The following is a 26,466-nucleotide window of genomic DNA, read 5'->3' as shown; positions in this document are numbered from 1 at the left end:
GACTTGGTGTTTTTTAAAACAACAGGACCACTTCCTGTTATCTGTAAGAGTTGTTTTAGAGATAAGTTGGTCCACTGTCATCTCTGTTACAGTAAATAGTTAATGTTATATAATCATTTAAAGTACATTGTAATAGTGGAATTGAGATATTTTCTGAGGTCAATGATATGCTAACTATAATCATTGTTTTAAAATAGCCATCAAGTTTAGGGGTGGGGGTATAATACACAAAATTATGTGTGCAGTTAGCCCAGCACATAGGTTCTATCGAATAATACAGTGCATTTCGCATGTGACCTGCACAATAAGTTACCCCCAGTGGCCAGCCAACAAGTTTCTTTGATTTTGAAAAGTGGGTAAAAATAGCAACCTGCAGCCTAAACTGTCAACAGTCACTCGCGCCTTTTTTTCCCCTACATTTTATCTAAACTCCGATTCGGCGCAACACTAGTATAATCGCAAACTGATATCGAGTGCCGAAGGCCAGAGTGGTCGAGTGCCGAAGGCCCAAGATCGGGCCTTCGGCCCTCGATGTCAGTTTACGATTAGACTAGTGTTGCGCCGGATCGGAGTTTAGATAAAGCATAGGGGGGTACGCAGTCTTGAACAATCTCTTGTGCTAACATTGATCATTAATCATAAATTCCCCAAACATATGTTGCTATTTACCATTCCCAAAGTATGTGATCATTTCCTGTAGATACACATCGATACGCATCATGTAATCTTGATATACTTATGATTGAATAAAGTTCTTCAGTAGCTTTCTAGTACCCTAACATAACGTCTGGTGTGTCCTTCACTCTCTTACGAACCTACCCCCACATAATTTGGTGCCGAGACCAGGATTTGATAGGTTTAAGCATGGATCACGACACACCACCACAACTCGAACGTCAGGGCCAGCCCGTATCTGGAGGTAACGCCGCATCGTTGAAGACATACAGGGCCGCCCACAGGGGACAAACTTTGAAGCTACTCACGATGGCAGACAAAGCGGTAGTGGACATCGAGTCCAGCGAATCCGAAGATACGAAAAACGACAAACTGTTAGAACTACAAGGGATCATAAATAGTCTACACATGAAAGTTGACTATATGCAGCGATTAGACGAAGATATTCTTGGATCAGCAACCCAAGACGAACTCATGGACCTCATCGTGGAAGCAGACGATTATCTACATGAAAGCAGAATGCAGATTTTGAAACGGGAGAGACTTTTGAACAAGTTTACAACCGCGAAACCCTTACCCGCTCCTCAGACGACAGAACATAGGGGGAAAACGACGCAGCTACCGAAGCTACAACTCCCCACCTTCGAAGGCGATGTTCTCAAATGGACAACCTTTTTCGACTCGTTTAGATCGGCCGTCGGGGACGATCCAAACCTGACTCCGGTACAGAAGTTTCAATATCTTAAAGGCCAGTTACGCGAAGAAGCGCTCCGTGCGATCGAGGGACTATCGATGACGGACGCCAACTACGAAAACGCTGTGGACATTCTGACCAAACGATACGGTCAGAAACACAAAATCATATACGCACATATGGCAGCACTGTGGGATTTACAAGCGCCGACAAGAGAAATCTCAAGCATGCGAGACTTCTACGACACGCTCGAGACACACGTGCGCGGTCTCAAAGCACTCGGCAAAAACGAGGATTCGTACGGCGATTTATTAGTGCCGATCGTCATGAGAAAGTTACCTAGCGAAACACGAACACAGATTTCCCGCGACCACGAAGACGAATGGAATTTAACGGACTTACGAACTTCCATACTTAAGGAAGTTGAAGCATTGGAAGACGGTTTACAATCCGATCTATACAATACTACGGACAAACATAATTCGAATGATATGACATCTACGGCAGCATTTCTAACGCATGGAAGGAAACCCCGCGAACCCGCTCGTGAAAAACCGAAATCACCAAAATGCACATTCTGCAATGGAGGCCATTACGCCAACTACTGTGACGTCATTACGGAACCCGACAAGCGAAAACAGATCGTCGTCCAAAACAGGTTATGCTACAATTGCCTTGGTCGTCACGCAGTTAAAGTTTGTACATCTAAATCACGTTGTAAAAAATGCGGTAAGAAACATCATACTTCTATATGTACTGGACCACCTGTTGAAACGAAATCGACTGACTGTGTACAATTTGCAGAAACTGGAAACGATTTCCAGTTCGGTTCCGTCGTGTTGAAGACAGCAGTCGCGCAAGTTCTACATTCATCAAATCAACGCAGACAGACTGCGGCAACAATTTTATTCGATGAAGGCGCTACTCGATCGTTTATTACCCAAGATTTCGCTGACAAACTTGGCATTGTCGCAACGTCTACGGAGACGTTAAGTTTAGCAGTATTCGGCGAAAAGGCACCTCGTTCACGCACTTTCAAAACCACCGACATCGATGTCATCGCGGAAAACGGAGACACTATTCGACTAAAGACTTTGATCATACCAAAGATCGCAGCACCGTTGCAAAATCAAATGACAAAGAAGATGAGTGAACTGTCTCATCTACACGGACTGAAATTAGCTCATCCTCCATCGAATTGCCCTTCATTCGTAGTTGACATACTCATCGGAGTAGATTTTTACTGGAATTTCGTTGGTGACAAGGTAATTCGGGGACCACCCACAGCGGTATCATCGAAGTTAGGCTATCTACTTTCGGGACCAGTACCTGGACGCGTACGTGGTCATAGAACAGACTCTACATTTCTACTTTTGGATTCATCGGACGAACAACAATCATTACAGCGTTTCTGGACATTAGAAACACTCGGGATTACGGACAATCCGACTAGTATTAAGGACGAACTGACATTCGAAACTTATCGGGACAATTACATTACGATACAAGACCAACATGAAACTGCTATGGTTGTGAACTCAGCTAAACTTGATACAATCACGCGAACTTCAGGAATTAACGTGATCATCGACGTCAATCGATTTAGTTCAATAACTAGACTCCGCAGAGTAACGGCATTAGTTCTACGCTTCATTGGAAATATGCGAAATTCAGACAATCGAGTAACCGGAGAATTAACCGCGCAAGAAATTAAGACTGCAGAGAAACTTTGGATTTCTAACATTCAATCGGACTGTTATGGAGATGAAATCAAACTACTCAAATCAAACGAGAGAAAACACGGACAACTTGTGAAACAATTGAAACTGTTCGTAGATACAGATAACATTGTTCGCTGTGGAGGACGTCTCCACAATGCACCACTCACGGAAACTGCGAAGTTTCCTGCGTTGCTACCGAAGTATCATCACTTCACACGCCTCATCATTCAGTATCATCATCGCCATTCAAAACACATTGGATTACAAGGTACTGTCACAGCGATACGTCAGTACTATTGGATACCCAGCATTCGCGTTGTCGTGAAATCGGTAACCAGGGAATGTGTTACTTGTAAGTTTGTAATCGGACTATCATATCAAGCACCTATCAAGGCACCGCTACCAGTCGTACGCGTTACTGATCGTCCGGCATTCACAGTAACAGGCACGAGTATAAAATTGGCGTCAGATTCAGATTCAGATTCAGCTAGCGTCATATTGAGCGTCAGATTCAGCGTCAGATAGCGTCAGATCCGAAGACACCCGACGGACTCAATCAAAACTGACATAATACCGTTGAGACTACAGGGAAAGATTCTACTTCACAACCTTTTGATGGAAGATGGAATGTCTCTGCTTGCACAATTTTTAAATTTTAAATTCAAATTTTTTAAAATGACAACATATTACATACGTAAACTTAGCTTTTACTGACACCATGTACATTATTGGCAAAAAGTATCAACCAACGAACATACACTGGCTGAACTTGGAGCTATCAATGTCTCGGTTGCAAGTATTTCAACTCTATTTCACATATTTTTCCCCAAATAAAAATTGTGCAAGCACAGACATTTCAACTTCCATCAAAAGGCTGTGAAACGGAATCTTTCCCTGTAGTCTCAACAGTATTATTTCGTGTTTGATTGAGTCCGTCGGGTGTCTTCGGATCTGACGCTGAATCTGACGCTCAATATGACGCTAGCTGAATCTGAATCTGAATCTGACGCCAACTTTATACTCGTGTAACAGGCGTTGATTTTACAGGCGAACTGTATGTTAAACTGGAAGTTGGCAAGGAAGCCAAACGGTATGTTTGTTTATTTACGTGTGCTACAACACGTGGCGTACACTTAGAATTAGTTGATAACATGACAACAAGTGCATTTCTTCGCGCATTTCGTCGATTTGCAGCTCGACGTTCATTACCGAATCGCATGCTGAGTGACAACGCGTCAACATACGAAGCTGCAGCGAAGGAAATTCACGAACTTATGAAGTCTCCATCGGTGAAAGCGTTTCTCGCGAACCACCTCGTACAGTGGGACTTTATACCCAAGAGAGCCCCTTGGTTCGGAGGCTTTTGGGAACGATTAATCGGCATCACAAAACTCTGTCTGAAAAAGGTACTACGACGTGCATACGTATACGAAGATGAACTCAGAACGCTACTCGCTGAAGTAGAGGCCGTCATAAATGATCGACCACTAACCTATGTTTACGGTGACTCCAATGAGCCGCAACTTATAGTAGGTCGAAATATAACAACGCTACCATATGACGAAATTGACATCAACGAACTACGCGATCCAAATTATATGACACAACCACTCTTAGAAAAGAGATCGCATCGTCTCGCAAAACTCTTGCAACACTTCCACACCCGGTGGATCGAGGAATATTTGACTGCATTGAAAGAACGGGATTTCAATGTCACAAAGGGCTCCACTAAAAATGAAATCAAAGTCGGAGATATCGTACTTGTCCACGACGATCAGAAAAAACGTACGCATTGGAAACTCGCCGTCGTTCAAAAACTCAAACCTGGCAACGATGGACTAGTTCGTTCAGCCGAAATCAAGACGGCAAATGGATACAGTAATCGCCCAGTTACTAAACTGTATCCTCTCGAGATTAACAGTGACGATACCAGTGAAACCGAATCGACTGAATCAGTAGTCGAGACGTGTGACGCTACAACTCGCTCTCAACGTCCGGTAAGACAAGCAACTAAGAACGCCATGAAGAAAATCAAGGAATGGACTAAATTAATATCGGACTGAGAACTGATCAATGCTTAACTTTAATGTAAAGTTTCATAATCAGAACTTATTGATTCCTCTTTCAGAGAACTTTGACTTGATCATTTTAATACTTGATGAACCTTACATTATGATTCTGTTTAATACGATCTTAAGCAGTATGATTACAGAACTCTGACGGACGTAATCAATTACTTCATTATTATGATGTTTATACATGTTGAATTTATGCGTTAGTTTATAGTTTGAAAGAAATCTAAGTTTGTCATAGGTCAACACACATCGTTTATACTCGCCTAGATGAACAAAAAGGATTTCTATACCTAGCTTATTTTAGTAGTTCGACCAATGATTAATTTCAACATTATACTATGTGAATATTAGTTTGTATCCAACGTATCTTAATTATATTTGATCTTGACATTTTTCGCGGGCCGGAGTAAATGTCGGAAACCATGTCGGAGACTCAAAGTCTTGAACAATCTCTTGTGCTAACATTGATCATTAATCATAAATTCCCCAAACATATGTTGCTATTTACCATTCCCAAAGTATGTGATCATTTCCTGTAGATACACATCGATACGCATCATGTAATCTTGATATACTTATGATTGAATAAAGTTCTTCAGTAGCTTTCTAGTACCCTAACATAACGTCTGGTGTGTCCTTCACTCTCTTACGACCTTTCGTATATCAAGCCTGACCCGTCATGTTTCATAATTACTATAATATTGGCCAGGGCCCCTAAAAAGATAAAATGCCCCCCCCCCCCCATTTGGATGATGCCCCCTGTCAGACTATCCTAGATTCAAAATTCAAATTGCCGTCTAGTCCTGCTTGCCTGCTTGCATACAGAGTGAAGTCTTCCCTTGAGTCTTTGGAAAGGCGTACACAGTCTGCAAGCAGGACTAGTTGCCGTCCAGCCGCGGTCATGACAGGGCGGACGAAGATTCTTCGTCTGACCGTAGTCGAAACCGTAACGTCTTCCCCCCAAAAAAAACAAAACCATACAAACAAACAAACAAACAAGAAAAACAACTTCAAAAAAAAAAAAAAAACGAAATGTCATACTCTTAACGCGAAAAGGGAAAATGAACGACCTGTCACAGATGTATGTTTATCATATACCATGACATCGATAAACACAACAAACTCTGATTGCAATTCAAATTGTAAAACATTTTACTGTCTCTGCAAAACATAGTTTTGATTTTGACTGTCTCACCACGACAGTGATTAACACTTCTCCCTTCTGCTGTAAAGGTTGATCGTGCATTAGTTTTTACTTTCGACCAACACACACGTTGTATCACATTGCACGCATATAGCCCGCTTACACGATGAAACTCGACGAGCAACGCACCATTCACCATGCGACGAATTGCATCGTGCACTCGCTCCGTTACAGGGTCTTATGTCGTCGCTAGGTGCGTCGCAAGGAAACCGAAATGTCGGTTTTTCTGCGACGAGTCGCAAGTTGCTTCTTGAGTTGCTTCATGAGTTGCACCGTGTAACCACATCGTCGCATCGCAAGTGATAACCTTTGACATATACCAACGTGTCAAATGACGTTCAATGTTATGACCGCCATGTTTTTAGTATAAATATTCTATTCGGCAAGTATTTTTGATAAAATTTTTATTTATCACCATGATTACCACTTATCAATAGTATACAAAGAATGCTTAATTTCCGCTGAATATAATTTTATTTCTAAGGAATGCAAGTAGCGATGTCGAAAAGATCAACATCGCCCTAAACGAACTTCGAATTGAATATAGTTTTACTATCGATACCTCAACAAATTTTCAGTCATTGTATTCGTAAATACAAGCAATTTTATAGCATTTCTGCCAAGTTCCTGCCGCTAGACGACTTGACCTCTATGACATGTAACTTTTTTTATATCTACGCATGTGCAACAGTTATCTCTTGCGACTCACCATGCGACTTGTTGCGTCGTGTGCGCGCTCCATCACAGTTGCTAGCCTCGTCGCAATCGACGAATTGCTTCATGAGTTGCATCGTGTAACTACGCTGCGTTTGAACAAATCAAAAATAAATTTTGTTAACACGTAAGCTAAAAAAAAATGCTTGACATGGCCCGCTCAGATCGGTGCAAGAGGGGATAGGAAACAATCTTAATTTTTCCTTAGTTCAGTGGTATAATCATAAAAAAACAAGCTTAGTGCAGTCTATTAGCAGAGATACATGTAACTACAGATCAAGATGTATATTTGTATGAAATTGTAGCTATAGACACGGGAACTCTATTTTTCCTTATATTTAGTTCTCCTGCAATTATTTACAAAATCCCCAAACACGAGGTGACTCTCAGCTAAGTGGTAAAATGGGTCAAGGGTCGACATTAGGTGCAGCGTATGGTATCCAAAAGATGATTATCTTGAAATAGTGACAGTGTGTCAAGGCGGGTAAAATGCTAATCCATCCATCATGATTTATCCATGTACGTTGCCCGATTTCATACAAGCGTATAAGGGATATGAGAGAAAAGCTATCCTGGGCCAAGAAACAAAAATGTGCGGATTTTTCGGGAACACGACCACCCTATTTCAAACCCGCTTATAAGGAAAGTCACGCGAAAAGAGGAAAATTTTCAAAAATTTAAGGGTAGGGGTGGGGTGAAATTTGCCAAATGTTTCGCATTGACAAAGGGACGTGTTCGCTCTTGAGTTGTCGGCATACTGCGCCGAAAGTTTCACCATTCGCTACAAAGCCAAGCTAATTAAAAAGTCCTGATCCTGATGCAATCAGTATGCAGACGATTGTGTATGGTACAAGAACTGTGAGCACCGTGCGTGGAGTTGTCTTTGCTAGAATGGGAAAGCCCTTTCTCTTTTTTTATCTATAATAAGCAAAGTCCCGGAAAATTTTCAAAAACAAAAACGTTAAATTTTGCCCCCTTTCTTGGGTCAAAGCGAAATGAAATACAGGTTCCCTACTACCTACCCTATTTCCCGAAAGCATGTTCCAAGAAATACACACATTCTTTGGCTTTAGCCACCCTTAAGATTTCATCGGCGTTGAAACACAACCGAAATTCACCGAAAAACTTCAGTCCCAGTGCGGCAACTCAAAGGGTTTCGCATTGACCAAGAGATGTGTACTCCCTCGAGTTGTGGACATTCTATGCCGAAACTTTCACCTCACACTCTCCAAATGGTTGTTAAAAGCGCCCACACAATCTATTATCACAAAGAATATGTTGATATCGTGTTTTTAACATGTCAAAAATTCATGACCGCGTAGCTTGGTGTGATCGCGTATGAAAGTCCGTAGACTGGGGAACCTTCCGACTTCTGGTTGTTTGGTAAGAAAAAATCAAAGCGGAGCACATGGTGAAAAGAAATGATACAATAAAGGAGATATATAACAACCGATCCATTTAAATGTTTTTATCGAGATCTAAAAGTGCCCAGTGAAATCCATGTAGTCACATTTATTACTGTCAGTCATGTTAGAGATGTCGGGTGGATGCACAGACAAATGGCATTATTTGTCTGTGGGTGGTGTAAACATGCCCTTATGCACGCGCCGTGAAGTTCACGTACAATGCATTTAATGGAATGACTTACACTTCCATGGTACTTCCAATGAATAACCCATATTCTGCCTGTTGACATTGATAAAGGATACATATACATTAGTACATGTATCTTTTATCTATATATGCTGTTGATGAAATAATGTTGTGGTAACCGTTGCGACGGGCATACTTTTCAATTTAGCCCGCTTGCCTCGTGTCAAAGTCGTCTAACCATGGCTATAAATGAATCACAGTCAGACTGGGATGATGGGTAGAGACAGCAAATAATTTGTACCAGTTTGGCTATGTTAATCGTAAATCGGGTCATAAATATGTCAATTTGATCCAGTAATTCAAGATATGTTAGATCAAGTAATGTAATGTGACTCGACATATTAATTTCAATAAGTAAGATAATGGCAAAAAATACAAAAATGCGACTCGTTGATGTTTCATGTGAATTTTAAGCAGAGTTTGTGTAAAGTGCAGGGAGGGAGGGAAGGAGGGAGGGAGAGAGAGAGAGAGAGAGAGAGAGAGAGAGAGAGAGAGAGAGAGAGAGAGAGAGGGGAGGGAGGGAGGGAGGGAAGGAAGGAGGAAGGAGAGAGGGAGGGAGAGAGGGGAGGAAGGAGAGAGAGAGAGAGAGAGAGAGAGAGAGAGAGAGAGAGAGAGAGAGAGAGAGAGAGAGAGAGAGAGAGAGAGAGAGAGAGAGAGAGAGAGAGAGAGAGACACTTCTATTATCGTCAAGTATATTTCACTAGACACGTATGTCGGGTCACAATTGTAAAAATATCGTCACGTTTGAAGCCTTAGACGATGCTAGACGATAGTGTCGATATTATCCGACACCATCCCATTTTTTGGGTGGGGGTGCGACATCGTAGCTATTACGGCAAAATTGTTAAATAATATGAATTGGAGACCATTGTCAGCAATAGAGGTGTACACCAAGATAAATATCCAACAGTATCGTCTCGTTTATTCGACGAGCATGTATGTAAGGGTACCTAGATTGGCAAAGTTGCAACGGTCCAACTTTGCCGAAAATCGCGCGAAGTTGGACTGACACTACTTTTGGCACAAAGTTGGAGTCCCACTTTACGGTCCCACTTTGCCACTTCAGGTACCCTTTACCTCCTATAGACCAATATTGGATCACGATCAAACTTTAAAATATATCGTCTAGTTAGGAATCTTAGACGATACCATACGATAGTATCATCAGATAGTATCTGGTGTTTTGGGAGCTACATTGTCGGGTCACGGTCACAGTTAAAATAGAAAACAACATCGTCTGTTTTGTGGCCATTGACAATACAAGATGATAGTATCGAAAGTATCCGATATCATAGCATATTTTGGGGTGCGACATTGTTGGGCCAGTTCAATAAAATATCGTCTATTTTGTAGCCCGAGAAGTCTTTCTATCGTGATAGATATAATGTGCCTCAAACGATCCTACACGAAATGTACAAACATATCGTCTTGCTTGAAGCCGTGGACGACACTTAGACAATAGCATCGATATTATTCGATACAATCATATGCTATACTCTAATATCTATTTTATTGTAGTATCGATACCAGACGATAAACATCCGATATCGTAAAAATGTGCAATGTCGCGATATCCTACTATCGAGTTCCCAAGCACCCATCCACCACCCGCGCGTCCTCTCACATCCTTACCATTACACTACAATGACGTGTTCATAGATACGGTAGCTAAAATTTATCAAGTATGTGACTCAGCCGTTCAAACTGAGTTGCGAGCTAAATTAATCTAAGAAAGCGCAGAAACACCCATAAAGTTGTCCGGGTTTGGTAAAAATGCGTTATTTTAGTGAAAGTAGCGGCTGATCTTTGGGTCATCGTTGACTGTGCGACTTTGACTACAGTTACTTTACAATGACTTGGACTACAAACGTTATAACGTTTCCCGTTAAAATCATATTAACAAAATGTCCTATTTTTACCATATATTTGTCAGAATTAACTTCTTTTAACCAGTCAGTCATCCTACTTCAACCATAGACAATCTCTCTATATTGTCTATGCTTTAACTACGCTTTAACCATAGACAGTAGTCTTTATCTATTATCTATGCTTTAACCATGTTCTAGGTCGTCTGAACACGGACGTAATTTATGTCCGTGGTCTGAACATCCGAAAGTAGAGCTTGTCTCGCGTACAGTCAAACTGCGGAAGCACTCAATCGTTATACTATGTAACACTACGAAATACTGCACACAAGAATGGTTGAACCACATTTATCTGTGGTTGGAACGTTACGATGTAAAGGAAAACGCAAATCTTTAACATGCAGTATTAGATTTTGCGCAAGTTGTCCATGGCAACCAATTCACACATTTTGCTGGCTTAGCCATAGATAATAGAGATGTTCCTCTCTATAATCTATGGCTTAGCATATTAACTAACCCTACAATTTCGGGGTGATTGTGGTTGGATCATCTCTTGTGCGGGACAACTTGTCGGGAGTTTGAAATGATAACAGACAAGTCGTTGGCAGAAAACGAGGGACATTACGTTTCTAAATTGAAGCTGATTGAAAACTTAAACGATATTTAGATCAAGCCAATTGTCTGCTATATGCTCAGACATATCCATTATGCTGTCTCTGTTTATCTAAAAAAAAAAAAAACATCGAAGCGTTGACGAAAGAATAGTGTCTCTTTCTATTGTCTATGAGTAGATTATTTGCATAGTCGCAAGTCACACCTACACTGTAGAGACAGGGAACAGTGAGATAAGAGTAACTACATGCTGTGGGAAAGACAAACAGCAACATTAATAATGCATAGTTAGTATATTATCGACAGGATGATTTAATATCGGACAACAAGCATGACCGGCTTCTTTTCTCGGTTTACATGTATCTAATATCGACAATGTCGCCTATGTTCAAGTTCGCAAAAGAAAAGCTCAAATTCCCCAATCACAGTGATCGAGGAGCCGTTTATCCATATATAACTACCCTTGCCTAGTATTGTGTAAAGAAAGGGACTATCAGATATATCTTCATAGTATGACTAACAAAGTACGCCTGTCACTTCATTTCTAGATGGAGCATATCAGTATACACGTGTACATAACGCTAAAGGATGAATTGGGTACCAGATCGAAGACCATTCATGTTTTGTACCAGTTAACTCGAAATAAATAATAAAACCCGAAGCGTGACTTTGAACTACTGACATAATAGTAAACAAATAGTGTAAAAAATTACGGTTACTACCGGAATTTTTATCCTCATATATCCACCTTTGCCGCCTCTGAAAAGAATGGGGCAATCAGATAATTGTTTGTGGTATAACTAATATAGGGAAGACTAGGGGATTTACCCTCATTGCCCCTCAAGTAAAATAGTTGATCGTTTTCCACGCACACGTGTGTCTTTAGCACCCTTTCTAGATGAAAAGAAATATGATTGAACTGGGTGCAAGATGAAGTCAGAGGACCACGTTTTGTACCAATGAACTAGAATGGGAAGGTAATACACAGACGACCGAAACGACAGGAAAGGGTAAAATAAAAATGTAACATTCACCACTGGAACATTCACATACAACCACCTTTGCCTCCTGTGTAAAGATAGGAACAATCAGATAATTGTTTATGGTATTACTAACTTGGGGAAGACATAGAACTTTACCGTCATCTCCCCTCACGGTAAAAGTTGACCGTTTTCCACACAGACAAATATGTGTCTTTAGCACCCTTTCTAGATGGGGGCATACACGTATACACATGTACATAACGCTAATATATGAACTGGGTGCAAGATGAAGTCAGAGGACCATGTTTTGTACCGATGAACTAGAATGGGAAGGTAATACACAAACGACCAAATTTACCGAAACGATACAGCTGTGACTTTGAACTACTGACACAATAGTGAACAATAAGGGTAAAAATGGTACATTTACCACTGGAACGTTCATCCACATATAACCACCTTTGCCCCCTGTGTAAAGATAGGAACAATCAGATAATTGTGTGTGGTGACAAACTTAGGAAAGACATAGAACTTTACCCTCATCTCCCCTCACGGTAAAAGTTGACCGTTTTCCACACAGACAAATATGTGTCTTTAGCACCCTTTCTAGATGGGGGCATACATGTATACACATGTACATAACGCTAATGTATGATCTGGGTGCAAGATGAAGTCAGAGGACCATGTTTTGTACCGATAAACTAGAATGGGAAGACTATACACAGACGACCAAATATACCGAAACGATACAGCTGTGACTTTGAACTACTGACACAATAGTGAACAATAAGGGCAAAAATGGTACATTTACCACTGGAACGTTCATCCACATATAACCACCTTTGCCCCCTGTGTAAAGATAGGAACAATCAGATAATTGTGTGTGGTGACAAACTTAGGAAAGACATAAAACTTTACCCTCATCTCCCCTCACGGTAAAAGTTGACCGTTTTCCACACAGACAAATATGTGTCTTTAGCACCCTTTCTAGATGGGGGCATACACGTATACACATGTACATAACGCTAATATATGAACTGGGTGCAAGATGAAGTCAGAGGACCATGTTTTGTACCGATGAACTAGAATGGGAAGACTATACACAGACGACCAAATATACCGAAACGATACAGCTGTGACTTTGAACTACTGACACAATAGTGAACAATAAGGGCAAAAATGGTACATTTACCACTGGAACGTTCATCCACATATAACCACCTTTGCCCCCTGTGTAAAGATAGGAACAATCAGATAATTGTGTGTGGTGACAAACTTAGGAAAGACATAAAACTTTACCCTCATCTCCCCTCACGGTAAAAGTTGACCATTTTCCACACAGACAAATATGTGTCTTTAGCACCCTTTCTAGATGGGGGCATACACGTATACACATGTACATAACGCTAATATATGAACTGGGTGCAAGATGAAGTCAGAGGACCATGTTTTGTACCGATGAACTAGAATGGGAAGGTAATACACAAACGACCAAATTTACCGAAACGATACAGCTGTGACTTTGAACTACTGACACAATAGTGAACAATAAGGGTAAAAATGGTACATTTACCACTGGAACGTTCATCCACATATAACCACCTTTGCCCCCTGTGTAAAGATAGGAACAATCAGATAATTGTGTGTGGTGACAAACTTAGGAAAGACATAAAACTTTACCCTCATCTCCCCTCACGGTAAAAGTTGACCATTTTCCACACAGACAAATATGTGTCTTTAGCACCCTTTCTAGATGGGGGCATACACGTATACACATGTACATAACGCTAATATATGAACTGGGTGCAAGATGAAGTCAGAGGACCATGTTTTGTACCGATGAACTAGAATGGGAAGGTAATTATACAAACGACCAAATTTACCGAAACGATACAGCTGTGACTTTGAACTACTGACACAATAGTGAACAATAGGGGTAAAATTGAAACATTTACCACTGGAACGTTCATCCACATATAACCACCTTTGCCCCCTGTGTAAAGATAGGAACAAAATAAGAATACCACTCCTATAGATTACGAGCAGCTATGATCAGCGAAGTACCACCGGGACAAATATGTTCAAATTACCAGCTTAATCTGTTTGTAAAAGGCTAACATTTATTGGACTTTGACCCCCTGGTAAAAGTTTTGACAAATATTCCACTATGTCCAAAGTTCAAACAACCATGTTTACCTTGATTTCCTGTGGGTGAAAAGGTTGGGTAAAGGTGTCACTATGGTAACTATACCCGGGGTGTCAAATGCTTCCAACACTTGCAAGTATTTCGCTGGGTTTAGGAGGACAAAATATGTTAAACACTATGGTTCCCCCCCTGTCACCACCCCTGGTGAAGATGGATGACAGTATGGTCTTTCCCAGTAAGACAAATATACCCCCCAAAATACGACCCACCTTTACCCACCCTGACAGACATGGGCAAATGAGACTTTTCGTATAGCTCGTCAGTGTGTTAGGTAAATTAACGGAGTGGAATCTTTACCGAAATCGCTCTTCTGTTTGTATTATATCACTCTACTGTTTGAAAAATCGCTCTTGTTTCAACAAACAGAAAAGAGATTTGTCGTTTTCGGCCACGGTAAATCTTATATATTAGTTATTGTTCTCCTGCCATCAGTACCAAAGACATTTTCTTCATGAAATAGAACATTGTCATGTTGTAGCAACTGAACTACGAAGCTTTCTATTGGTCGAAACCACGGGGTCAACGGGGGTTGAATGTTAATATAGACTGTAGTGTATTGGACTATCAATCATGTCCAGAGAACTTTTACGTTGTCTTTAGTTCAAATAAAAGTTTTTTCATTTCATTTCCAATGTCAAAAAAACATTGAATGATGACTTTTAAGAATCAATGGACCAGTTTCCTGCCCCCCCTATGGTTATTTTCTTGTGCTTCTCATTATGTTAAATAATATTACGCCCTCTCTGCACTGCCTAGATTTCCACAAGGAATTTCATGATCATATAGATGTACGATCATTACTCCTGGCACAGACCTCGGCACAACATCTCTCTTGGGAGCATACCCATCTATTGCAGCCTCTGTAAGGGCACAGAATTAACAATAACATATTCTACTTCTACTTCTATACTGAGTAAACATCCGAAAGGATTATCATCACACAGGGGTAACGCAGGCGGCGTCCTTTTTTATCTCACCCGTGTTCACTGAGGGGAGCACGATCTATGAGATCGGTGATATCAATGCTGGAGAGGGCAGATTTGAAACCGTCTATTGTCTTTGCTTGTTGAATGGATAATGGTAAGAGATTCCATTCTGGAATTGTCCGAGGAATAAGTGAATATTTATAACAGTTTTTCTTAGCGTTGATCGATATGAAAGAAGAACCAGGTGCACTTCCCCTAGTAGAACATGATAATGATTCTGGTAGTTTATCATCTTGAAAAGCAATTAGATTATTTGTAGCTTTGTATAGGAAAGTTAGTCTGCTAACTGCCCTGCGATTTTCAAGGCATTGCCATTGAAGCTTCCGGAGTATATCGGATACACTGGCCTCCCTCTTGATAGAGTTGACTTCTCAGACAGAGGACCCTCTATCACAGAGGTCGCAGAGCCTACGGAGCTTAGACCCTACATCAGACCCTGAGAGGTTACTTAAAAGATATTGTCCAAATCAATCATGTCGTATAGTTTAAAGCTATCCTGATGACCTTTTCATCATGTACGAGTTAAAACGTCCATGTATATGAAGATGTACACGAACGGCCCGTTCGAAATATTCCTCATAAACTTGACTTTATCATGGTTACTACAAAAGATTTTGTAGTAATCGTGACTTTATCGATCAGAGCTGAGACCGAGTCCCATCAGCCTACCTCAGAGCGGAAGAATATTTGCTCAGAGCAAAGTAGTGCGCTATATTTATGCTTATTACATTTACTTGTGACCACGTCTACGTAATTCCCTACTGAAAACGTATTTACAAATACATTTTAGACTTATTAGCACATGTATATTTAAGTTTGTTAAACAAGACAGACGAGGACATAGTTTGACTTACAAGAGTGACAAGTCTTTCACTACGTTATGTTTTCCTGTGTTCAAATAAATGCATGCTGTCCATTTGAAACACTGACTCATACTTTGTGTGAATGCTGTTTGTGTTTAACAGTTGTGTGTTGGGTTGGTGAACATGCTTTCAACTGTACCAAAATAAGCTCATAGCTTTCTCAGCATTAGAAGAGGATTATGTTACTTGATTAGCCATACTGCTCTTCAGATAGACTAGCTAACAAAGCGCAGCACACAACACCCCCCCCCCCCCGCGCGCCCGTGTTAGGTCGCCCTCTATAGTTGAGTGTGTACAGAACACCACTCCAGGAAATACAGGTATTCTGTGTAAACTTGGGGTAATGGAGAGTTCATTCATGTTTGGCTTAGTTATTTTTTCAAAATTACAACATCTTACACAAATCAGTCCGGAGGCAAAATTGAAAACCAACAAGTGAGTTAGCCAGAGACACCCTTTGATGATTAGGTATCAAGGTAGTTTATTTGATATTTACTCCCTACAAAGGAAATCCAAGATGCCGAGGAGTTGGGCAAATGACAATAAATTGCTTACTATGCAGATTTTTGTTGTTGTAAGAATTAGTTTTTGTTGCAACATAGTTTACTTGAATGTCACGGAACAAAAGACTGCAGATCGACAAGGTGTAACACATACACACACGCACGCATGCACAACACACACACACACACACACACACACACACACACACACAAATAATAACATAACTTTTTCAAGGTTTTCATCAATTAAAAGATCACCAAAATTAAATTGTCTCATAATCTCAAAAAATGTCTAACGACTCATCATTTCTCCTTTTCTGAAAGAAATAAGGTAAATACTCATGTTTCAACAGATTTCACTTCACCAAATGACTCCAACACCTAAATCACATGCACATGATACATTTTCATGGTTTGCGTTTTCATAACGGTTTCATAAATAAAACAACTGTTGATGAAATCACCAATCTGAACTGATAGTTAGGTAGGACCATGAAGTCCAAACATATTTGCGTATACTTATGTACACCTTAAATTACGACAATATTATCCGAATCAAGGAACCACAAAATAGCGTTGAAGGCGCTATTCAATCGGTACACTCCACCGCGCAGCGTCCGGTGAAAATGTTATTTCAAATGTAATAAAGACAAAACAAGACTAAATCTAACAACATAACCGACGTCCTCTCGCGCAATGTATCTTGGAACCGGAAAATCGACTATAGGGACTTGAAAAATCACAGATATAGAGCTAAATTTCTTGCATAAATCATGAAATTGCAAGCCTATACCCTTACGGAAGGTATTCAGTTTAAATCTGGTTTATTAGGCGCTCTACTTCCTGTCTGTGTGTACCGTGGGGTATACATGTCACTGAAACTTCATGTTGCTGGCAGGCACTGAAACTTCAATTCATGTTGCTGCTCAGGCCATAGATCGTTCATTGCTTAAGGTTATAGACCACGTTCAATGTCCCTTGCTGATATTGGTTTGCAGTTAAGAAAGTAATGATTTTACACATCCATAACTATACATTTTCTGAAAGCTCTTGATCCACTCTTTACAATGAAATTAGTAAAATTTGGTTTTATGTACTTCAGATCACGTGACCTCTACATACGTGATAATTTGCATGTTTGGTTCAACAAAAATTAGCTCCTTCAAATTTCGACCAACAATAGAAAACGACGCACAGTGTTTATCACCACGTCAGTGGCTACAAAACCGTGTCTCAGATTTTTCCTATCTGTTTTTGTAACGAAGATATATAAATAATAATAAATAGTGTCCAAATAAACCATGTATGTCTCATCTAAATCCGTCTTACTTTCGAACAAAAGACGCAATCAAAAATCTGAGACACGGTTTTGGAGCCACTGACGTGGTGAATAAGATCCTACTGTGTTTGTTATTGTCGGGTACTCTTTGAGGTTGCTAATTTCCACAAAGTAACGCAATTCTTTACAAAATGTAAACTTGAGAAAATGACAAAAACATGTGTTTGAGTTGAAACAAACAAAAAACGTTTAACACATTCCTTACAGAAAAGTTGTAAGTGTCACATCCTTTATCACCTTCGAAAATTTGCTTTTTTCCATGTTATGACCATTCTATTGGCCAAAAAATATGAAATCTGTCAGTTCAAAGGTAGCCAACGCCCACTATTCGACATGCGATTTTGGCTATTCGGGTTAAAAATTAACTTCCTCATTTGCATATGTTTGCGAACAAATTGAGGGCGGAGCCTACTTCCTTTTATGGAAAGCAGAGTGTCAAGCTACGTTTTAGCGGTCTCAGGTTTTATGTAAAATAAACGTAGTGGTTTCCGGTGAGAGAGTAAATGTTCCCTGGGTTCCCGTTCAACATGAAACGACGGAAAATATACCAAATGCTTTGAAAGTGGTGTTTTAACTAATAAAGAATCTAGTTAGCTTCATAAAACATCTTTAGTATGATGGTATTTTCTTGGAGTAACAATGTATAGTCCGGTCGCGATTGTAGATGTACTATGTTTTGCTTTGAAGCATCTTACTCAGAGTCGATTGTTTTTATTTTGATACATAACATGTATCTGTGTCGAAATCAACGTCAAAAGACGCACCACTATTGTTGTAATTTGATATGTTGCCATTGTTGAATTTGTTGTGTCTACCAGCGCCGGTTCATCTGGATACAGCATACACAGTACATTCAATCATGGGTGGAGGATCTATGATTCAACACATCGCTTCAACGTCAATGCAAAACGAAAACTGTCAGACATGTCTAGCAATATAGCTCTCTCATGTCTCTAGCTCTTCGGCATGTTAATTTTTTTTACAAAAGCAAAAATAGTCGGAGATGACACGGCACCACGCGAGGGCTTCAGTGAGCACGGGCCGTGTTTAGAAAGAAGACGAAACCACCTCGTGTCAATTTGTGGTTGGTAATGAACTCAATCAAAAGAAAATGAAATAAGCGAGTACATAGTTTTCAAGAGGGATAGTTATCCGACAGCTTCGCTCTACTACGCGTATACGACGACTTCGCATTTGGAAGGTCGAAGACTGTAGCGTGATGACACGTGCTACGAAGGGAAGGGGGGGGGGGACTTAGCGTTCGATACTGACGTACCGCGTATACCGATGGAAAATCTGTACATTGAATATCGTAGATTTTTGAGGACATGTACCCAAAAATTCAATAACTGGGAATGATAATGTACCACGTTGTTCGTTTCTGTGACATTTTATTTAGTGTCACCTAAGTGAAGTAGTGTCGATGAACAACACGGGACGGTATATGTTTACATGGAAACGATCTGTTGACCTGTACTCGATAACTAGTCTTGCTGCTCGACGTTCGGGCTTTCTTTCGTATAAGTTACTATAACATATAAGCGAACGAAGTTTGCAGTGAGGGCTTGCCCGAACATCCTCGATAGCGATGTTAGGTCGTGTGTCGTAATTGTAACGGAAGAACATCCGAGGTCTAACAGATAGATTACTAGATAACGGGAGAGATACGAGTGGTGAGTTATTTTTTTTATTACAAAATAGCTATGCATGTGGTTCACGAAAAGATAACTTCCAAATCGTGGGTTTTGACTTCACTCGCTGAAACATAATCACCACTACTGTACCACAAGGGCGAGTATGTTTTGTAAACCTAGGCTATGAATCATTACTTCGCCTAGATAGCGAAAATGGATTCCCCAGAGGATCGATGGTTTGCTGATAAATCAGCTGATAAATACTTTTTTCCCTTTTTTGTTTAAAATTGTGATGATGTGGTACTATTTACACCTTTCCACCATTCTTTGTTGTAGGATGCCTTTGGGTTTTGGAAGACTTCGCAAAGACCATCTGTGCTAAACTGTAACAAAGCTGACTTTCACTTGCATTTTGACACCTATTGTAATACATTCCTTTATGCACAGTAAAATTTCATTAAAATTGAGAAATGTTTTCACCATTTAAATAGTTTTGAGTAGACAATCAGTTATAAGCAATATCTTGAAAAGACTGAGTAAGAGAGAGAGAGAGAGAGAGAGAGAGAGAGAGAGAGAGAGAGAGAGAGAGAGAGAGACAGTAACTCTAATTCATTCTCTTTATTCATTTTTTTAGCTCGCTCATTACATTATTGGGCAACTCTTTTTTGACACTGGAAGGACGTCCTCTTGTTATTCATACTTGTGGTACACTGTACCCCAGACCCCATGACCATAGCAATTCTTTTACTGGTCTGAGACTGTACTGTATCAGCAAGTTTATGTAAATGAGTAGCCAAGTACTTGACACATTTCGTCAAATGTATGCTAATGAGCTGCCTAGTACTTGACACTTTCCGTTATATTATAATAAAGTGTGCAAATGGTTGTAAAGCCATGTGCATTTGTTTTGGTTTTTTATTCCTTCCCATATCTCAAGATTGAGAAGTGCTACATTTATTTGGGTTGCATACAATGATAGCTCAAATGGTTGGTAGTCATTTCCCCCAAAAAAGTTAATTTTGTAATTTTTTCTAGCTTTATCGTGGTCTATAACCTTAAAGTCTGTGTAAGGGAGGGAGTTACTCAAATAACTCAAGCGAGGCAATTGAGTGGGGTTTCTGAATATTTGTTTTTTCACGGCAATTCCCCCGAGCTCGCCCCCCCCCCACCCCCATACTGTCAGTAATGATGGCACCATTAAATTGGGGAGAGTGAAGAGGGGTCACGACCATAACGTTTTCAGTGCCTCTCAGAAAGTGGACGCAATATTTTCCCACAAAAGACAAATGCAGTTTCACAATGTACAAACTTTTCAATGAGTCTAAGGCCTGCTTTCTAGTATTACGGAAACAATGACATACCACCATTGTTATTATTATAACATCCACACTATTATATATATATACATTTGTATATATATATATATATATATATATATATATATATATATATATATATATATATATATATATATATATATATATATATATATATATATACATTGTAATCTCTAGCAATAACTATGCCAGTTGCAACGTCTTCAGTGTAGTTTGATATGTGCCTTCTGTCTTGCCAAGTGTGACCAAATTCTTTCCTATGTAAAATGCAAGTAATAGAAGTATTTCAGGTTCACACGATTTACGAGTAAGTCGTCGACCTCTTTGAAGAGAGTTCAAACAACAAAAAAGAATGGATTTCTGCAAGTGAAAGGAGTCGTCAAATTTTATGAATGGTATTATGTGGCCTGGACTGTAACAGTTTCCATGACAAATATCTAGTATTGACTTGAAAATACCTGTGCAAGATATTTATAACCGTGTCCCAAATTCAAGGTAACCTTTGACCCATTGAAACTTTAAACCTTTCCCCCTCCTACACAGTATTAGCTCAGTAAAAAAAAAGTTGGCTCCTCATAAAATCAACAAAGCATACATGACTTTCTTTATGTTGCGTTCGAATTCATTGTACACGAAAACACCGTTGTAGAATAAAGAGCTCCCAGTAGAGCATATGCAACACTTAGCAGTTCTCAAAGTGAAAATATAACATACTCTAGAGGTAACATTTATAGTTGCCATGGTAACTATACATTTCTGGAATTGTCACTGGATTCACCCCTCAACTAAACCAAAAGATATATTTATTCCGTTTTGACAAAGGCTTAATATTTTAATTTAACTTATTTCCATTGCCGTGCCCTCTTGGAATCTTTCCAAAACGTTTCGTCTAGATTCGTCCACACCTTGTTTACATATCTGGCTAAAAAAACACATAATTAATGCATTTCACCTGTCCGTGAACAAAGGCATTTTTATTCCAAAATATATGTTGTTACATCCAAGCATGTCTATACACCCACTATTCAAATTATATTTACATTACGGCTCAAGAAACATGAGACATCCACGTAATTCAAGTATCTAACCCAGTATTATCAGGTATCACCTCTCATTCATGTAATTCAAGTGTCTAACCCTGTATTATCAGGTATCACCTCTCATTCATGTAATTCAAGTATCTAACCCAATATTATCAGGTATCACCTCTCATTCATGTAATTCAAGTGTCTAACCCAGTATTATCAGGTATCACCTCTCATTCATGTAATTCAAGTGTCTAACCCAGTATTATCAGGTGTCACCTCTCATTCATGTAATTCAAGTGTCTAACCCTGTATTATCAGGTATCACCTGTCTTTTAGTATAATTATATTTACCTTGACCACCATGGTCTAAATTTCAAACGATTCGATTTAATTCGATTTCATCTATTATTACCTTCGGCAAATGAGTACAAAAATGACTCCAATCTCTGACTATTTTCACTCCTCAGTGGAATTTTTTAATTGTAATTACATACATTAGTGACAGGGGAAAGGGGGGGAGCATGTCTTCTATGCAAAGACGTTTCCTTCTGACTTGTGACTTGAAACGGACTTAAGTTTCCAAATATGTCTTGTCAAGTGGATCAAGTTTGTACTTTGTCATGTATCTGTCAAGAGGAGGACTGTAAATGTCCAGTTCAATGATGTCATATTCTTTGGCTGCCACATCTTTCAATAATTTTGTCAAATCCACACTGGCTCCACGATATCGTATTAAAGTAAGCAACTGACGGTATTGTTTGTATATAGACTTGTATTTCTCACGTTTCTTAGCCAGACTTGTGGTATTCTGAATAATCTCAATAATAGCACTTGCAATTGGTACAATTGCTACAGCGATAGGAACTGCTGGAATGACAGCAGCAAAAGCTGTACTTACGAGTACCCCTTTTGTTATGTTCAAGCCTATATTTGTTCGTCCCATCAATCTGTAACTACACCGATAAGCTGCAACTGTTTTCTTTATACGATCTTCACACTTCTGAATCTTCTCCAGATCTCCTACCTTCATCGCTTCCTTCTTTCTCATCTCTTCCTTCTCTTCTTTCTCCTCAAGCTTCTTTTCCAGATCTCGGTTTTTCATCTCCATTTCTTCCAGTGCCTTTTGCTGTTCCTTGTTCGACATCCAACGATACATCCCTATTTTCCTAAAATAACGAAGGTAAAATAACAATGAACGATTATCTACATCAGATTTTAATCAGATTGACACACACACACCAGAAAAAAAGTTGTACTATTAAAATACTGTGAGTGTTGAAGGACAAAAGTATCGTGGAATCCAAGCTTTTAGTTTGTACCAAGTTAGACACACACTATTAAAAATCTACAATTGTCCGATGTGATAGATTACACAGGCTAATAAGTTGATGAAAGTTGTGTCTTTGTTATGCAAATATAATCACCCTGTAATCCTAATACAAATTTAATAATAATAATGTTGGTTTTTATATGGCACTTTCTCACTTAGTACTCAAAATACTTTACAAATTTTAAATTACCTCTGACAGGGATCTATAGCGGCATAATCGCCCTTTATACCTATTCAACTTCCTGGGGATCCATTGCAGCCTTTATCAGCGAATCAGATTCAAGCATTCACATTGCAACCTGTATCCTACCAGGTCTCCAATTATACAGCTGGGATGACTGAGACACAACCGTGGTTCAAATCTTACCCAAGGAATTTAGCCATTCAGAAACAAACGTCAGCAAAAGGGCTTGAACCTGTGCCATGCAGATTCCTATCCAGCGACTCTAACCAATGCGACATTCAAGACTCCATCGCATGATAATGTAAACACGGAAAGTCTCAAAAAATGTACACTGGAAGATCATGGTAGTCATCAGACACACCACTCTACTGTGAGAATAATATCAAACCAAAGTCACTTGAATCGCTGATAACAACACCTCATGACAATATCTTACGTTTGTGTTTATCTTAGTTAGCTGAAAGTTTGGTTTCCACGTAATACCATAATTATAACTCACTTACTTGATCAGCGTTCTGTCACCAAAACTGCTAGGTTTACGTTTATCTTTCAGACAAACCAAATGACCAGATGTGAGCCTTTGAAAGTGTGAACTCAAACACGATCTGACGGGTTTGAAATGTTCTGATACTGGTATAGTTAACGTAAACAAGCTTTACATTCACTTATACTACGGCTAGACCTACTTGGCCAATCAGAAGCCTTGATTTCCTTTGGTTACATGGAGCCATAACCCACTCTTTCTTGGGGGTGTGACCTATAAGTTACGCTCAGCACTCAACTTGCATGCAACAAATTACACACAATTTTGAAAAGATCCGTTTGAGCCAATCATGCCTGGTATAAGTAAGATAGACAACTCGTTCGGTAGGGTTATGTGCCAAAATCTCGTGGGCTACGCCCCCTCGTTTATTGGCACATAACCCTCCCGAACTCAGTGAAATATGGACGGGGAGGGAACTACTCAAAAATTTCGTAAACGTGCTGATGTGTTGAACACATTTATATGTATATGATGGAACTTTAACATCCCTTCCCGGTCAAAAATTTGCAAACTTGGTAAGTAGCTTCACTACGTGCAGCTGAAAATTATGTGTATAGTTTGATATTCCATGTCCCTAACTATGCACCAAGTAGTTTCATTTGAACAATGATAAACAGTACAGCATTTCTGGCCAAGACGTTTCACTCAAACTTTGCAGTATGCCCAATCCATAATGCTAACCAACACGTATATTCAGTCACGTGACCACAAGGGTAGTCGAAACAAGTACTAGTCTGTTGTTTGCGCTTCATTCCATTATTTTCGTATGCGGTGACGTTTGAGGCAAGTGACAGCAATGAAGATTTATGTGTGTGTGTATCTCTCTTTCAACTAGTGTGAAGCTTAATAAAAATATATTATGTCTAGTTTCAACGATATTCAATGTCTCAAAATGACCTTCTACATGTCCTTATTTTTTCAGTGTATATGAGGGGGACACATCCTCCTCACCAGAAGCCATCATGGTGATGCTGTCAACTCATCAAAATCAAGATTAAAGTTAAAAGCCCTGCTATCTAAGAATCATCCAGTACACAATGTGAGATTTCTCCTTTGGAAGACCACACCTATACATCTAATTATAACTCTGAGGACTCTGAAGTCAAATGTCACTGCTACTCTTAGACTAGTAACGTGTGAGGGTGTGTATTAAGGGAGCCTCCATTATTTACAGGGGGCCGGAGGAATCGGGGGGGGGGGTGTCACATTTTACAAACTTGTTCTTGGGGGAGGGTCATATTTTGCATTAAAATATTTGGGGGAGGGTCACATTTTACAATCTGTAGTTTTGTGACCAAATTGAAGATTCAATTATTGTGACTTTGTTTTGTGTTTTAAGACTTAAACGTGAGATGAGCACTCAACATTTATTTTAACGAGTACTTTACATGCAAAAATACAAAAATTAAAATACATATATTGTAAGAAAATTGTTTAATAAAACGATGCATCTTGTTGAGTGTACCATCTCACCTTATCACTCACAATGTCCGTGAATGTTGTTGTTAAAATATTATGGTGATGGTAGCAGTCATGATGATGATGATGATGATGATGATGATGATGATGATGATGATGATGATGATGATGATGATGATGATGATGATTTAGTTTTGAATGTCATAGAGAACACAGACAGTGATACAGGTACTGAATCAAGTAGTAACAGTGAGTCAAATTAGAGTGACACTGATAATGACAATACTGAAGGTGAAGGTGAAGGTGATGATGATGACAATGATATCAGGGTACTTTTACAAGTGACCAGATCAGGCAGAGTATACACAACATGGAGAGTACATTTTAGATACTAACTAGATTGTATATGATTATAAGAGAAAGGTCATTAGCCAGTTGTTTACTGTTTGTCACTTTATATGTACAAATATTGCTTTCTAATACAAAATCATTTAATTTGTATGTATACATATTGATTAACGTTCAGTATATGCACTTGGGATGGGGAGGGTCATGTTTTACAAAATGGGACAAAGGGGAGGGTCACATTTTACAAATGGAGGGTGGGGGAGGGTCATGTTTTTCTTAACAGACCATGTGTGATTTCCTCCGGCCCCTTGTAAATACTGAAGGCTCCCTAAGCAGTTTCATTGGAACATACACAACTGTTTCTTTTTGTTGTTGTTGTTGATGTTTGTTTTTTTTTTGGGGGGGGGGATTGAGCAACTTACATGTAAGGAGAAGAAAGCAAATGGAAAGGGTGGCATCATGACATGGCGGCAGCGCTGGTGGGGCTGCGGGGGATGCATGGTCCGGAAAGGGTACCCCCCCCCCCCCCTTCTGCTGAAGGTCGGAAGC

At 39.6% G+C, this 26,466-nt stretch overlaps 2 protein-coding genes across 2 annotated transcripts; one reads left to right on the top strand and one right to left on the bottom strand.

Moving 5' to 3' along the window:
• Positions 1–864: 864 nt before the first annotated feature.
• LOC144450608 (uncharacterized) lies at positions 865–5,774 on the top strand. The gene is made up of 2 exons (XM_078141252.1): positions 865–3,535; positions 4,123–5,774. Exons 1-2 carry the CDS (start codon positions 865–867, stop codon positions 5,151–5,153), a joined length of 3,702 nt encoding a protein of 1,233 aa, XP_077997378.1. The 3' UTR covers positions 5,154–5,774.
• A 16,414-nt stretch (positions 5,775–22,188) lies between these two features.
• LOC144450910 (uncharacterized) lies at positions 22,189–24,238 on the bottom strand. The gene is made up of 2 exons (XM_078141672.1): positions 24,110–24,238; positions 22,189–23,258 (listed from the first exon to the last, which is right to left on the bottom strand). Exon 2 carries the CDS (start codon positions 23,246–23,248, stop codon positions 22,664–22,666), a length of 585 nt encoding a protein of 194 aa, XP_077997798.1. The 5' UTR covers positions 23,249–23,258; positions 24,110–24,238; the 3' UTR covers positions 22,189–22,663.
• Positions 24,239–26,466: the final 2,228 nt, after the last annotated feature.

The sequence above is a fragment of the Glandiceps talaboti genome, chromosome 20 (genome assembly GCF_964340395.1).
Source record: "Glandiceps talaboti chromosome 20, keGlaTala1.1, whole genome shotgun sequence".
Lineage (NCBI taxonomy): Eukaryota > Metazoa > Hemichordata > Enteropneusta > Spengelidae > Glandiceps > Glandiceps talaboti.
Note: the sequence above shows the minus strand (reverse complement) of the source record. Positions and strands in the feature narration are given on the sequence as shown.

Coding starts and splice junctions, on each gene's coding strand:
- LOC144450910 (XM_078141672.1), bottom strand. CDS start 23,248: ATGTATCGTTGGATGTCGAACAAGGAACAGCAAAAGGCACTGGAAGAA.
- LOC144450608 (XM_078141252.1), top strand. CDS start 865: ATGGATCACGACACACCACCACAACTCGAACGTCAGGGCCAGCCCGTA. Junction 3,536..4,122: donor TCCGGCATTCACAGTAACAG/GCACGAGTATAA, acceptor CTCGTGTAACAG/GCGTTGATTTTACAGGCGAA.